Genomic DNA, 14,348 nt, shown 5'->3' with positions numbered 1-14,348 from the left:
ACAATTTCAAATATAACGAAAGTGAAGATAAAACGGTAATTTTATGTAAATTTCAACTTACAACTTGAATGGAATTGGATAGCGTTACAGTTCAGGCGTGGTTTTAACAATTTTCCACCAAAGTGCCATAAGTTGATGATTAAAAAACGTGAGGCGTGTTTTATGAAAAATCTTCCCTTTTTTATCGGTAAAATACATGATGTAAAATATTTAAATATATATTTTTATTCGAAAAAGTTGGAATATTGTTTTTTTTTTTTTTTCTTTCACTGTAAACATTAAACAATGAAGTGAGGTCTTTCTCTGTGCATCACAATGGAACATTAATNTTATTCAATCAGATACCATTTTAAACCTCCAAATAAGGTCAAAATGTCAAACCGTGGCCTTTTTTTTTAAATTGCATAATTGATTTGACGTGGCACAATATGGTTTAATTGGACTGGACATAGTAACGGTGTTGATATCACCGTATAACGGTTTTTTAGCTGTATTTTTCCCACTTCCCAATCGCGCTGGAAAAAAAAACGTCATAGTCTCAAAACTTCAAAACACCAATTTGATTTGTCCACCACTTCCTCTCCTCTTGTTATCAGCCACTACTCACTAGCCCACTCTATATAAATATAAGTTTGCCTCTTTACCTACAACTCACACTTGTCAAATCCTTGTTTGCTTCTCTTTCCTCCCTCTGATCATCACATACTGTAACGCAAAAGGAAGTGAGATTAACATTTCACACTCACAACTTAATCAATCATGGCGACCTCTAAGCTAGCTCGGATTCCTAGCATGAGAGAGCGCGTGGAGGACACTCTCTCTGTTCATCGTAACGAACTTGTTTCTCTCCTCTCCAGGTTACTTTTCACATCCATTTTTGTTTTTCCTTTTTAGGATAATATGTTCCGTTAGGGTTTTGTAATGAAGAGTGATGTTTGTTGAATTTTGAAGGTATGTGTCTCAAGGTAAAGGTATTTTGCAACCTCATGTTCTAATTGATGAGTTTGACAACATTATCGGCGACGATGAAGCTCGTCAACAGCTGAGGGATGGTCCATTTAGTGAAGTTCTTAAATCTGCTCAGGTTGATTTCCTTGTCTATCTTTGTTTCGTTGCCACTGATTTTGTTTTGTTACCACATACTTTTGATTTCTAGGCTTCCAGAGTCGAATAACTTGTTGATAAGCCTTTAATTTTTTTTTTCTCTATTACCTTAAATGTAGGGGACCATCCCTTTTTTTTTTTTTTTTTTTTTTTAATTGCTTTTGGATTTTCGCCACGTCAACTTAAAATGCAAATTAAGATCATCCAAATACAATATTTATTGTTGGTTACTTACCTGCTGATTCTACGCTGTTTGCTCATTTAGTCACTCACTCATGATTCTTTAATACTGTAGAATATTTCTTTCTGCTTGAATTATTAATTTGATGAAAGGAATTGAAATCGAAAGGACAATTTCGACAGTTCAATGTGATCTCAGATACAGCTCTGCTATCGGTATAACACATACTTTAACACAAAAGGCTTGCTGCGTTTTAGGTTTTTATCTTTGATTTTGTTAAATATTTAATGAGGAAAAAATAAAAAGATAGTTACACAATGTTCACAAAAAAAACACAAAGCCATTTAGACAATCATATTTTCTTGAGGGTATAGGAGAAAAGAATTCCATGTTTTTTTTTTTTTCTTTTCTTTTGGGCTGCTGCAGCGAGTTTGTGGGCCTCCATTTTGTGAAGAACAAACGTAATTTGGGTATAATTTGTTGATAGGAAGCAATCATTCTGCCTCCCTTCGTGGTCATAGCAGTTCGTCCAAGACCAGGAGTTTGGGAATATGTCCGTGTTAACGTCCATGAACTTAGCGTGGACCAATTAACTGTATCTGAATATCTTCACTTTAAAGAAGCACTAGTAGATGAGACGTAAGTAACTTCAATATCTTATGAAGATTTTTCTTAAAAAAAAAAAATTGAATTATGCATACCTAATTTAACAACCCTTTAGATTTTTTTTCTCAGTAACGTCTCTTTGTTTGCACACAATTTTTAGGTCTAATGACAGATTTGTGCTTGAGCTCGATTTCGAGCCATTCAATGCAACTTTTCCTCGCCCCAACCGGTCTTCATCCATTGGCAATGGTGTTCATTTTCTCAACCGCCACCTTTCTTCCAGTATGTTCCGTAACAAAGACTGTTTGGAGCCATTGCTTGATTTCCTTCGAACACACAGATATAAAGGACATGTAAGTGCTATGACTTGAATTTCTTTTTGTATGATTTTAAAATTTTATCATGTGATTTTGTCAGATTGATGATCCATATAATTTACCTGTGGGATTAGACAGTAAATGGAAGTTGACTGTTTCTCAGTGGTATTTTGTTTTGATTGGGGATTCTCTGGAATGAGTTTTGACTAAAGATAATATGCAGTCATTAATGTTGAATGATCGGGTTCAAAGCATACCCCAACTTCAATCTTCTCTGGCCAAGGCAGAAGATCATCTTTCTAAGCTTCCACCTGATACACCCTTTTCTGAGTTTGAATATGTGTAAGCTTCTTTATTCATGTTATCACATTTAATTTCTTTTTTTTTTTTTTTTTTTTTTTTTTTTAATTGATGCAGTCTAAATCAGGCTACATAAGTACTAGCATATTTTTCAATGCCTGACATTTCTGTTTTTCCTTTGTGCAGATTACAAGGTATGGGTTTTGAGAGAGGTTGGGGGGATACTGCAGAACATGTATTGGAGATGATGCATCTTCTCTTGGACATCCTTCAGGCTCCTGATCCCTCTACACTAGAGAAATTCCTCGGGAGAATACCAATGGTGTTTAATGTTGTCATCCTGTCACCACATGGATACTTCGGCCAAGCTAATGTTCTAGGTTTGCCTGACACTGGTGGGCAGGTATTATAATTAATATGATAATCCCTATGGAAACTTTATGCTGCAAACGTGGATAACTTCAACATTTTTGTTCCTTCTTGTCCCATGCATGAATTATAAACTCTTATGTGTAAATGTTACAATGATAAATCATTCAGAGGATATATAATTCTTCTAATAATTTTTTTTCCATTACAATTTGAAGGTTGTTTATATTCTGGACCAAGTGCGTGCCCTGGAGAATAAAATGCTTCTTAGGATTAAGAGGCAAGGACTGGACATCACTCCTAGAATTCTTATTGTAAGTATATTTATTCTTTGTTCACATTGGATTTCTTCAATTTGTTCCATATCTTCTCTTATTTTCCTTTTGTAATTCTAAAACATTTTTCGCTGGTTTATGAAAGGTGACCAGGTTGATACCTGATGCAAAAGGGACTACTTGCAACCAACGGCTTGAAAGAGTCAGTGGAACAGAACACACTCATATATTGCGGGTTCCTTTCAGATCAGAGAAAGGCATTCTTCGTAAATGGATATCTAGATTTGATGTATGGCCATACCTAGAGACCTTTGCTGAGGTAAAGTCTATTTAACTTTTAACATACGGAATTTACTTTTATAGTTTAACCTATATACTTAATATATATAGGATTTGGGATCTGTTAATATAAAATTTTGACTGAATAATTTGACATAAATTCTCGATTATTTAATCCAATAATGTTGCCTATTAGCAACTTTATACACCATTGGATTAACTATAGTCAATGATTGGGAATTTATGTTAAAATTTTGAATTTTAATTTTAAGTTAAGACTTATGAATCTGCAAAGACATAGATTGGGGGGGTGAACATGGATCTTGCCAGACCCAACAATGGATTTTTTTTTTTTTTTTTCTTAATCAACTATCGATTGGCAGACTATTTCAATTAAAAACTGAACCTGAAAATTGAAGATCTATATTTAATTTACTAATTTGCTCTTTTTGTCAAAATTTATTTTTTAGGTTTAACTGATTAACATCCAACAAATTACCCATCTCTGCTAACCTGCCATCTTTAATCATAATCTTTTACTGTCTACTGTTTTTTCCGGCTGATGCCAAAATTACTCTCTTCCCTATTTTGATCATACCTTCTTTGGTCAAATGTGTATTTAGGCTTCTATAAAATAAAGGTGTTTTTTTGTTTATGTTTGTTAATTTTCCATGTTCACATGCTTTTTCTAATTCAGCTATAAATATGCCAACTGCTTTTGTGTATGATCAGGATGTAGCAAGCGAAATTACAGGTGAATTACAGGGTTTTCCTGATCTCATTATTGGCAACTACAGTGATGGGAACCTCGTTGCATCTTTGTTGGCTTATAAAATGGGAATTACTCAGGTTAATTATGACTTTTCAACTTTTTGGTTTGAAATGTGAGGCATGTCATATGAATATATTATGTTCTAAGAGTGGAAGCTCATGTTTGTAATTGTTGATGTGTAGTGCACCATAGCCCATGCATTGGAGAAAACAAAATATCCAGATTCGGATATATATTGGAAGAAGTTTGATGAAAAATATCATTTTTCATGCCAATTCACTGCTGACCTGATAGCCATGAACAATGCAGACTTTATCATCACCAGTACATACCAGGAGATTGCAGGAACGTAAGTCCGACCCTTTATGAGCAGCTTCAATTGCATGACTACTCATTATTCTTATGTGCTATCAAAAGTAATGTTCTTCCTCATGGCATATTTTGCCCGTTCCCATATGCTAACTTCAGCCTGCTTTTACAATTATAAAATAAAGATGTGCATCATTACTAGCAACTATGTCAACTCTTTTTTAAATTTGGAATCATCTAAATTACTTATAGTAATAATTAATCTTTGTATTCTTTCAGGAAGAATACTGTTGGTCAGTATGAGAGTCACACAGCATTCACTCTTCCGGGGTTGTATCGAGTTGTTCATGGCATTGATGTTTTTGATCCAAAGTTCAATATTGTCTCTCCGGGCGCAGACATGGACATTTATTTCCCGTACTCTGCAAAGCAAAAAAGACTTACAGCCCTCCATGCTTCAATAGAACAGTTGCTGTATGATCCTGAGCAGAACGATGAGCATGTGTGAGTATCTTCCTGATTCTACATGTTCTTCTACCTTAGAAGGTATATCTAAAGGACACATTAATGAAACAAATATATCTTTGCTGGTGACAATTCTGCATCTGCTACCCCTTGTACTATTATTATTCCTATACGAGTATAATGCCTCCTTGGACTTTGTCAGGAAACTCTTTCAAAAATGATAAATGGCAGTGAACAAAGCTAATACATAATTCTTAATAGTAATAGATTGCTCAACACTAGGAAAGATTATTATTGTATCTACTATTAGCTGTAGTTCTGACAAAGTTAAAATATAATGATAAATTTACATGGCAGTTAGATTCTACTTTCAAAAATAGAAAATTTTCTGATTTTTCATTTTTATTATTGCAGTGGTACATTGAGTGATCGATTGAAGCCTGTAATCTTTTCCATGGCAAGGCTTGACCACGTGAAAAATATGTCAGGATTGGTTGAGTGCTATGGTAAGAATACCAGATTGAGGGAACTGGTTAACCTTGTTGTCGTAGCAGGTTACATTGATGTGAAGAAGTCCAAAGACAGAGAAGAAATTGCAGAAATTGAGAAGATGCATGACCTTATGAAGAAATACAACTTGGATGGTCAGTTTCGTTGGATAGAAGCCCAAACAAATCGAGCGCGCAATGGTGAGCTCTATCGCTACATAGCTGACACCAAAGGAGCTTTTGTGCAGGTATATGTGCATTTCATGCTATTGAAATTTAGCTATTCATACTAATCAGTTCTTTGTTTTGATTACTAAACCCGCTACTATCTCTTATCTTTTCTTTTTATTTATCTGTGGCAGCCTGCTTTTTATGAAGCTTTTGGACTTACAGTTGTGGAAGCTATGACCTGTGGGCTTCCAACATTTGCCACTTGCCATGGTGGCCCTGCAGAGATTATTGAGCATGGTGTGTCAGGATTTCATATTGATCCATATCACCCTGATCAGACTGCTGAACTCATGGCTGATTTCTTTCAAAAGTGCAAGGAAGATCCAAACCATTGGACTAAAATCTCTGATGGAGGGCTTAAAAGGATTTACGAAAGGTTAGCATATCCTGACAGAATTGGTACTTCTTTACTAGTAATTGTCAATTTGTGAGGCTTAGAAAGAGATCTTGAATTGTAGGTATACTTGGAATATTTATTCTGAAAGGCTACTGACATTGGCTGGAGTATATAGTTTCTGGAAGTATGTCTCGAAACTTGAGAGGCGTGAGACTCGTAGATACCTTGAGATGTTCTACATTCTCAAGTTTCGTGATTTGGTGAGTGCTGGAGTTTCAGTTGCAACCCCTTGGTTACACTTAACATAATATAACAAATTAATGAAATTCACAGGATTTGAAAAATTAAAAGTGGTGTGCAAATGTAGTAAAGTTGTTATTATGGCGGTTATTTGGTTTTATTGTGTTTGAACTTCTAACAGCATTTTATGCTTGTATTTATTTTATTTTTTTCAGGCCAAGTCTGTTCCTTTGGCAATTGACGACCAGCATTGAGGTGCAGGTACTCAAGGAACTGCATATGTTATGACCACCTACGTCGTGTAGTACATATAATGTATAAATATAAATAAAGTGGGGTCAATAGTTTGTTTGTGGATGTAAAAGTTTATTTATGTTGTATGTTTAAAGAGATGTGTGACTCACTTGCTCCGGCAACTTCTCTATGAAAGTCTTACACTATTCCCTGATGTTGGAAGTTATTTGTGTATCCTGGCTGTTGTGCTGAAAAAAAAAAAGAAATTGTCTTGCCAAATTTTTTTTGTTAGTTTTTTCCCCCCTTATCTCGTCCAAGCTGATTCTGAATTCATAGCCATTGTTGATTTGATTTTTGTCCTTAATATCTATGTCACAATCACTTACTCAACAAGGGAACTCCTACTATCTAAATTTTAAAATCATTCCAGATTAAACGAGTAGCGAATCAGCATGATAAAACTCATTAAAGTAAACATGTAATTCTTGCTCACCTTCTCCATTCTCACGTAATTGATGCAACGAGTGACTGTTATATACCTATTAAATATAAAGTTTCTACTTATGTGGTAGAGCCTGTGGGTCCCTTGTTAGGTCCTATTTATGTGGACCGAGTCAAAATTTGCACAGAGAAGGTCATTACTTTTTTAGGGGAGATTTTCAGAAACTACCCCACTTTTTGCTAATAATCAACTTATGATACTTTCGTGGAAAATAGTCAAAAACTACCCCTGGACCCTAACACCATTCAATCCCGTTAACTTGCAACTTATATTTTTATAAAAATACAATTTTGCCCTCACTCATTAAATATGATAAAAAGATTTTTGCCTTCAAATCGAATTCATCATTAATTCACTAAATCTGGCGAAATTAAGTTATATGTGTGATATCTTTATTTAATTTTTAATTTTTTAACTTTTTTTTGCTTTTAGAATAAGTTATATAAAGTATTATTAATATATAGTTTGGTTAGAGTTTTGAATTAAATACTTAGAAGTGTTAGGTTTGAATTATTGGAAAATAACAAACAATTTCAAATATAACGAAAGTGAAGATAAAACGGTAATTTTATGTAAATTTCAACTTACAACTTGAATGGAATTGGATAGCGTTACAGTTCAGGCGTGGTTTTAACAATTTTCCACCAAAGTGCCATAAGTTGATGATTAAAAAACGTGAGGCGTGTTTTATGAAAAATCTTCCCTTTTTTATCGGTAAAATACATGATGTAAAATATTTAAATATATATTTTTATTCGAAAAAGTTGGAATATTTTTTTTTTTTTTTTTTCTTTCACTGTAAACATTAAACAATGAAGTGAGGTCTTTCTCTGTGCATCACAATGGAACATTAATCAATTGGTGGTTTATGGACAGTGGGAATGTCTGTCGAATTCCTTTTCTCACTTAGATCCATCGTTTCGGCAGCCAGTCATGGCTTTGGGCTCTCTTTTATCTCATCTCCCTCTCCCTGTCTTAAAAGCTAAAGTCGAGTTCTGACACTCCTGACAAGCCTAACCAGCTTTTTTGACCAACCTCCATCAAGCCCACATGCCTCACTTATTGTTGAATTCTAAAAATATACTTCATCATCTTCTCTTCCTTCCCTCCGCTTTAAACAGTCAAATACTCTGCCCATCAACACTTCAATATGTTAACTACATTATCCACTGACAATATTGTTATAGTTAATTTGTTATCCCTCGTTTTGTTCTGATAATTTGTTGTTCGTTTCTAGAGAACAAACAAACTAAGCAAGTAAGCATACAGGGAGAGAGAGAGAGAACGAGTTAAAATACTCAACAAAGTTCTTACAAATAATTACGAGTCCCAAAAAACAGACTTACATACTTTTGATAAAAACATCAAACTAATCCTGTTCTCACCTGTCCATGACCAAAAGCCATATATAATCTTACAAACACCGTTCTTGTCACGACACTTACGCTCACAACATCCGCTAAATCTGTCAATAATAATATTAAAAATAACCCCTTGACCACTGTGCTTCAAGGTTTGGGGCTCGAGCCCTTAGGTCTTGACTCTATTGCCCGCCTCGTGCACATTCACAGAAGAGCTAATTAACAACTTAAACGAGTTCCTATATTTGCTAAAGTTACTAATAAGTTGGAGATGGAGAGGATATTAGGCTTAGAGCTGGCCAAATGAGTGAGCAAGGTATGATAGTGCTCCTACAAGGGGTGCGTTCATGTAAGTGGATGGCTCTGATTGCTCATAATCTGACCGTTGATCTGGGAACCTATCATGCAGATCAGGCCCACCAACAACTGCTCCAATTAGGATGTTGGGGTTGGGAGATTGAGTGTTCAAAAAACTGAAGCCTGAAGAACATTGGATCTTGGCTGGGTGTGCAGCAACGGACGGCAGCGATGATCCCCTATGGTGTATCCTTTGTGGGTACCTTGGACCATACCCCACCATGTATGAAATCTTCATTGGGTTGTCACCAAGCAAGTAGTCCACCTGATAGATGATGCATTTTTACACTCAAATTAATTAATATTTAACCTCCAAAATAAAATCAGTAAATATGATATGGTTTATTTATTTATTAATATCCTCTTTCTGGTTGTAGAAGTGTGTAAAAATAATTACTGTGAGATTTATATACCTGTTTCTTGGCAATGGCCCGGAGCCTCTTTGGAGTTACAGTTGTACCGCCGCAGTTAACAACCATGTGAGAGGAGGTTAAATACTTGGCATATGTTAAGAGCAAGAATGAAGTGGAGGTAACATACTGCATGTTGCTATCACTCATTTTGAACAGAAGTCCTCCTGTTCATCATTCATAAGATAAAAACAAAACTAGCCGTTACAATAAAAAGTTATACAATGTTTCGTATCTGTGAAAGACAACGAAAGGGGATAATGGGTAACCTGGAGTGTATTGGGATGAAGAAAATGACGCCCCTGGAATGAGAGAACAAATGAAATTATCTGCATGACCCTTGTAATCATGGAGGGACTGTACCTTCTGAACCAGAAATGCCTTCAAATGAAAAATCAAACCCTCATTAAGGCCCACTTTCATCAATAACTAAGACAATAAACAAGTAAAAAGTGGTGAGATCATATTTATATGGACCTTAGAAAGAAGAATCCTTGCTCCAGCATGCTTGTTATCCCACCCAAAGATGTTATCAAACTCTGCAGCTCCGAGGGTTTGTCCATTAACTTGAATGTAGTTCAGATACCTTGGGTTCTTGGTGGCTTTATGCAGCCAAGCAGCACCCCACAGCAGCTCGTCCTTTCATCGTTAAGTCACCATTAAAAGATTTAAGTTTACACACATTTAAAAAAAAACCACTCCCAAAATTAGATGGAGAAGTTCAAGAGCAGAAACTTTACCTGGTAACCAGAGTAAGAGCAATAGAATGGACAGACATATTTCCTTAACCCATTGCTGTAAGCTCCTCTGTATTTGTCAGCAAACTCGAACACCTTCACATAAAAACAAAATAAAACCAAGGTGTATAAACAAATATGAAATTGTCACAGTTTATGTTATGTTCCAATTGAAGTTTTACCCTCATAGCCCTCCTGGCCAAAAGCTTGGAGTAGGTTGGGTCACATCTCCTGAAGACCAAAGAAGCAGCAGCCAGAGCAGCAGCAGTTTCTCCGGCCACATCAGAACCGGGAGAGTTACTGTCTATCTTGATAACAGTCCTTGTTGTATCCATATCTTCTGGTCTCTCCCAACAAGAATGGTCCTTGTTAGCATCACCCACCTACAAACAACAAACCCGAAATTAGTCCTGCTCTGTGTTTTTTCCTAACCAAATGTCTAACAATGCACATGACCAGGTTATATAAAACGCCCTTTTTTTATTTTCCAGCAAACAGAACAAGCGTAAATTTTAAGAATGCGGTGAAGATGGTATAAACCTGAACATAGATAGTGTCTGGGTGTGCAGTAGCTTTGAGAAGATAATCAGTACCCCAACGAATGGCTTCTCTGGCATGCTGCAGCTCACCTTTCATCAACCCACCAAACTCAATAACACTCCATGAAAGCATGGTTACAGTGAAAGCCATGGGAAATCCAAATTTCACATTGTCCCCCGCATCATAGTAGCCCCCAACCAAATCAACCTGCATTGTCGATTCCACATCAGATCAGCAAAACCCACAAAATAAGGAAAAAGTACAAAATATGAACTCTAAAATGAAAGAGAAAGAGGGAATGTGTATGTATACATGCATTGCAGTACCATCAGAGAGACCGGAGTCTCTCCTCCAGGTAACTCTCTGGTTAGAAGGAAGCTTCCCTGACCTCTGGCCTTCAAAAAAGAGGATTGATTTGGTGAGAGCATCTCTGTAGTTGTGTGTAGCAAAGCGAGGGTGGTGGTGGTGGTGTTGATAAGCAGGGAAGCCATTACAGAGAAGCAGAGAAGTAGTGAACCAAGTGAGAAGGGCTAAGAGAGTACAAGCCGAAAGAGAGAGAGACATATTTTCAGGCTTCCCAAAGTAAACAACCCAACCCAGCCAACCAACCAACTAACCAACCAACAACCAAACCGCAGTGAACAACAGAGACTAGCCTTTCTCTGTATTTATAAAGCAAAAGCTGCCTCTGCTAAAGTCCTGCTGTGTTACAACACTCATCAAACCACACTCTAACAGCCTATCAGCAAACAGCTGCTTGGCATTAATTAATTAATATTATTTACTTTATTCCACCGTGGCCTGTTTTTGTTCATTGTTTTACTTCACTGTACATAACCATTGGAAGTCAGGTATTGTCAATTCAGGAACTCAACTCATGAGAGTAAAGACATATAGGGGCATTAATGACATAGCAGAACCGCTCGCATGGGATTTTAATAATATTAAGATGAACAATTTTGGTAAATTTACAATCGTGTTATGACTTATGACATGTAAGCACCGGAGTACACATTTCTAATGCTTAGATTGGAATCGCCGTGGAGTGGATGATGTCAATTGAATATGGATTTTGTTGAGTTAAATGATTATAACCCACAAAAAACTAATGAAATGTGAATTGTAAATGAAGTTGGTCTCACTACTTAGGCAGAAGATTTGCGTCTACCCATAGTTTGTTATAAAGATAATTTGATACCAAAAAGTTTGAAAATGATAATTACCTATTTGAAAATGGTAATTACCTATTTTTAGTAAAATCCTTTTATCTAAAGATAATATAATAATTTACTAATTTATATCTGTTAATTTTAAATTAATCCCCCTAATTTTTTTATCCTATTTTTTATTTTATTTTTCTCTTCTCTCTCTTATCTTCTTCTTCATCTCTCCCTGCTCTTTCTTTTTCTCCGTCTTTTCCTCCCTCCCCTCTCCTTCTCTTTTTTTCCTTTACTTCTCCCTCTTTTCCCTTCTCTTTCCTTCCTTTCTTCTCCGGCTTTTCCCTCCTCCCCTTCTCTTTCCTGGGTTTGTAATTTTATCTTCTGTGTTTTTTTGTGTTTTTCTTTTCTGGGTTTGTAATTTTATCTTCTGTGTTTTTTTTTCCTTGATTATTATAATGTTCTGTGAATTATTATTGTCCCAGTAGCTACAATGTTTAATACGTTATATCTCATTGAATTTCCTCTTTTCTTAAAGAAAAATGATATGAAGAATTTAAGTACTTAATTGGTGGGATAGGCATAGGCTACAGCATTTGAATTATTAGACATTTTGAAATTGATGTTCAATGGGTATATTTGGTTCAATGGAAGGGGATTTGAAAAGGGTTCTTGCCCAAGAGACTGGTCTGGAGCCGAAGGAGCAGAGATTGTTGTTTAAAGGTAAAGAAAAAGAGGGAGAAGAAAGGAAAGAAAGAGAAGGGAAAAGAGGGAGAAGAAAAGGAAAAAAGAGAAGGGGAGGAGGGAAAAGACGGAGAAGAAAGGAAAGAAAGAGAAGGGAAAAGTGGGAGAAGAAAAGTCAAAAAAGAGAAGGGGAGGAGGGTAAAGACGGACAAAAGAAAGAAAGAGAAGGGAGAGATGAAGGAGAACATAAGAGGGAGAAGAGAAAAATGAAATAAAAAATTAGGGATTTATGGATTAATTTAAAATTAATGAATATAAAATTATTATATTATCCTTGGTTACGGATTTTGATAACAGATTTGAAAAAAAGTGGGTAATTGTTATTTTCAAATCTTTTGGTACCACGTTGTCTTTATGGCAAACTATGAGTGGGTGTTTGGCCCACTACTTAAAGAAGAAGTCCAGAAATAGTCACGGGTTCAAAGGCTGCCAATTTATGGTTACCTAACAGGCTAACAACTCTTATAACACATGGTAAATAGCACACGTGAGAATTAGAAAGTGAACCTTATTCTAATTAGTTGTTTTATCCTTATAATATCCATACTATTTTCTCCCCCTCAATTTCTTTTTTTTTTTTTCAATCTTTTGAGTTTTGAGTGCTTTGAATAATAGAAGTGTATACAGTGGATTTTTCATAAAACTTTTGGTACAGGTCGGTAATAAACCTATAATAGAAACCCTAACACGGAAATAAAAATTTCGCTTCAATGAAGCGATGTTTTGAATCTGATTTCTTTACTACGAGTTTTTGTTTGGTTTTTTATTACATTACATGTTAGTGTTGGGGTCACAATGCTGCAAAAATAGTAACATTTCAGAATAACTTTTTGTCTCGTCATGTCAATTTTCAACTTCGAAATTTTGATTCGGACAAGAGGTTGAAATCGTGTTCACAAAGAAATCCTTAATGCTTCCGGGGCAGCTTGATTGAACCCTCACTCTCTCTCTCTCTCCCCTCTTTTTTTTTTTTTCTTTTGAGAGAGAGATTTTTTAATCTCGCTTTTAATTAATTAAAGATAAAGCAATTAATTTAATATATATCTGTAGAAATAACACTTGTCGGGTAAATAAAATGAGAGAAAATTCTATGTAGATCATCCTTTGACAAAGCGTGATACTCCATGTGAGGGGAGAATTATTTTCCACAATCTTTTCTTTTAAATGATTGGTCTGTCTCTGTTTGCATACGGCATTCCTTTAATTGACTACACACACACACACACACATATATATATATATATATATATAATTTATGTGGATGTAAAAGAGATGCCTTTATTCGTTACTAAGTGAACACGTAGAAGAGGAGAGGAGGAGCAAGGACCCAAGGCATGTTGGCTGAACAAAATGTTGAGCAAGTGATGATACATAGGGGCCAACCAAAGGAAAGAAAGAAAAAAGTAGCACAAAGGAAGATGGCCAGGGAGACGTCTCCATTATTGAATCACAAAAAATACATATCATAGAGTACAAAAAAATAATGGAAATTGAGATAAGAAAGGTTGAAAAATAAAACAAGTGTCACGCATATATAGACTATAGTTCTTTTTGATAAGAAAGCGATGGATTGACCCAATCAATGTTATGTTATCATGTGCTCTTCTGATATCCTTCCACATGCAATAGCATGCATTCATGTTCATCTTATATGTGCTTCACTGTCAAAATAAAGGAGAAAAGACTTACAAATCACACTGCAGCAAAAAAGCTGACACCGCATTTCTCTTTGGGAGTATGTGAGTGAAGATGAGTTTAGAAAATAACTTGGAGTCTTTGATGTCGTTGATTATGGACTGAAAACTCAAATCTACCTGGACTACTTCCAAACAATGTGTGAAAGTGAAACTAAACTCGGCTCAAAGCCTTCAATTTTGCAACTGGGTTTACTGACCATTAATGCAGCTAACTTGTTAGGGAATCTGGTTCAGTAAGTGATTCTAATCCTCAAATGCATTAAGTTTTCCACATGAATTCACTGTTTTTTCTTAACCTACTGATTAAACGAACCCGTGAGCATGAATAAACCAGAG

The 14,348-nt window shown here is 35.6% G+C and overlaps 2 protein-coding genes across 2 annotated transcripts; one reads left to right on the top strand and one right to left on the bottom strand.

The window, feature by feature from the left end:
* The first annotated feature begins 644 nt into the window (after window positions 1–644).
* LOC116146707 (sucrose synthase 2) lies at window positions 645–6,798 on the top strand. Its single transcript, XM_031432127.1, has 15 exons — window positions 645–857; window positions 952–1,084; window positions 1,773–1,924; window positions 2,052–2,244; window positions 2,432–2,550; window positions 2,695–2,911; window positions 3,096–3,191; window positions 3,298–3,471; window positions 4,164–4,280; window positions 4,386–4,552; window positions 4,792–5,016; window positions 5,392–5,713; window positions 5,828–6,072; window positions 6,155–6,293; window positions 6,489–6,798. The coding sequence occupies exons 1-15, from the start codon at window positions 760–762 to the stop codon at window positions 6,525–6,527; spliced, it is 2,436 nt and encodes an 811-aa protein (XP_031287987.1). The 5' UTR covers window positions 645–759; the 3' UTR covers window positions 6,528–6,798.
* A 1,623-nt stretch (window positions 6,799–8,421) lies between these two features.
* Window positions 8,422–11,063, bottom strand: LOC116146694 (endoglucanase 17). Its single transcript, XM_031432116.1, has 8 exons — window positions 10,727–11,063; window positions 10,415–10,621; window positions 10,057–10,257; window positions 9,878–9,970; window positions 9,615–9,776; window positions 9,407–9,518; window positions 9,141–9,304; window positions 8,422–8,992 (listed from the first exon to the last, which is right to left on the bottom strand). Exons 1-8 carry the CDS (start codon window positions 10,976–10,978, stop codon window positions 8,660–8,662), a joined length of 1,524 nt encoding a protein of 507 aa, XP_031287976.1. The 5' UTR covers window positions 10,979–11,063; the 3' UTR covers window positions 8,422–8,659.
* Window positions 11,064–14,348: the final 3,285 nt, after the last annotated feature.

The sequence above is a fragment of the Pistacia vera genome, unplaced genomic scaffold (assembly GCF_008641045.1).
Source record: "Pistacia vera cultivar Batoury unplaced genomic scaffold, PisVer_v2 Contig482, whole genome shotgun sequence".
Taxonomy (NCBI): Eukaryota; Viridiplantae; Streptophyta; class Magnoliopsida; order Sapindales; family Anacardiaceae; genus Pistacia; species Pistacia vera.
This window is presented reverse-complemented; position numbering and strand designations above follow the sequence as displayed.

Coding starts and splice junctions, on each gene's coding strand:
- LOC116146707 (XM_031432127.1), top strand. CDS start 760: ATGGCGACCTCTAAGCTAGCTCGGATTCCTAGCATGAGAGAGCGCGTG. Junction 1,925..2,051: donor GAAGCACTAGTAGATGAGAC/GTAAGTAACTTC, acceptor CACAATTTTTAG/GTCTAATGACAGATTTGTGC. Junction 2,245..2,431: donor CACACAGATATAAAGGACAT/GTAAGTGCTATG, acceptor GATAATATGCAG/TCATTAATGTTGAATGATCG.
- LOC116146694 (XM_031432116.1), bottom strand. CDS start 10,978: ATGTCTCTCTCTCTTTCGGCTTGTACTCTCTTAGCCCTTCTCACTTGG. Junction 9,971..10,056: donor TGGCCAGGAGGGCTATGAGG/GTAAAACTTCAA, acceptor TTTTATGTGAAG/GTGTTCGAGTTTGCTGACAA. Junction 9,305..9,406: donor TTCATCCCAATACACTCCAG/GTTACCCATTAT, acceptor AATGATGAACAG/GAGGACTTCTGTTCAAAATG.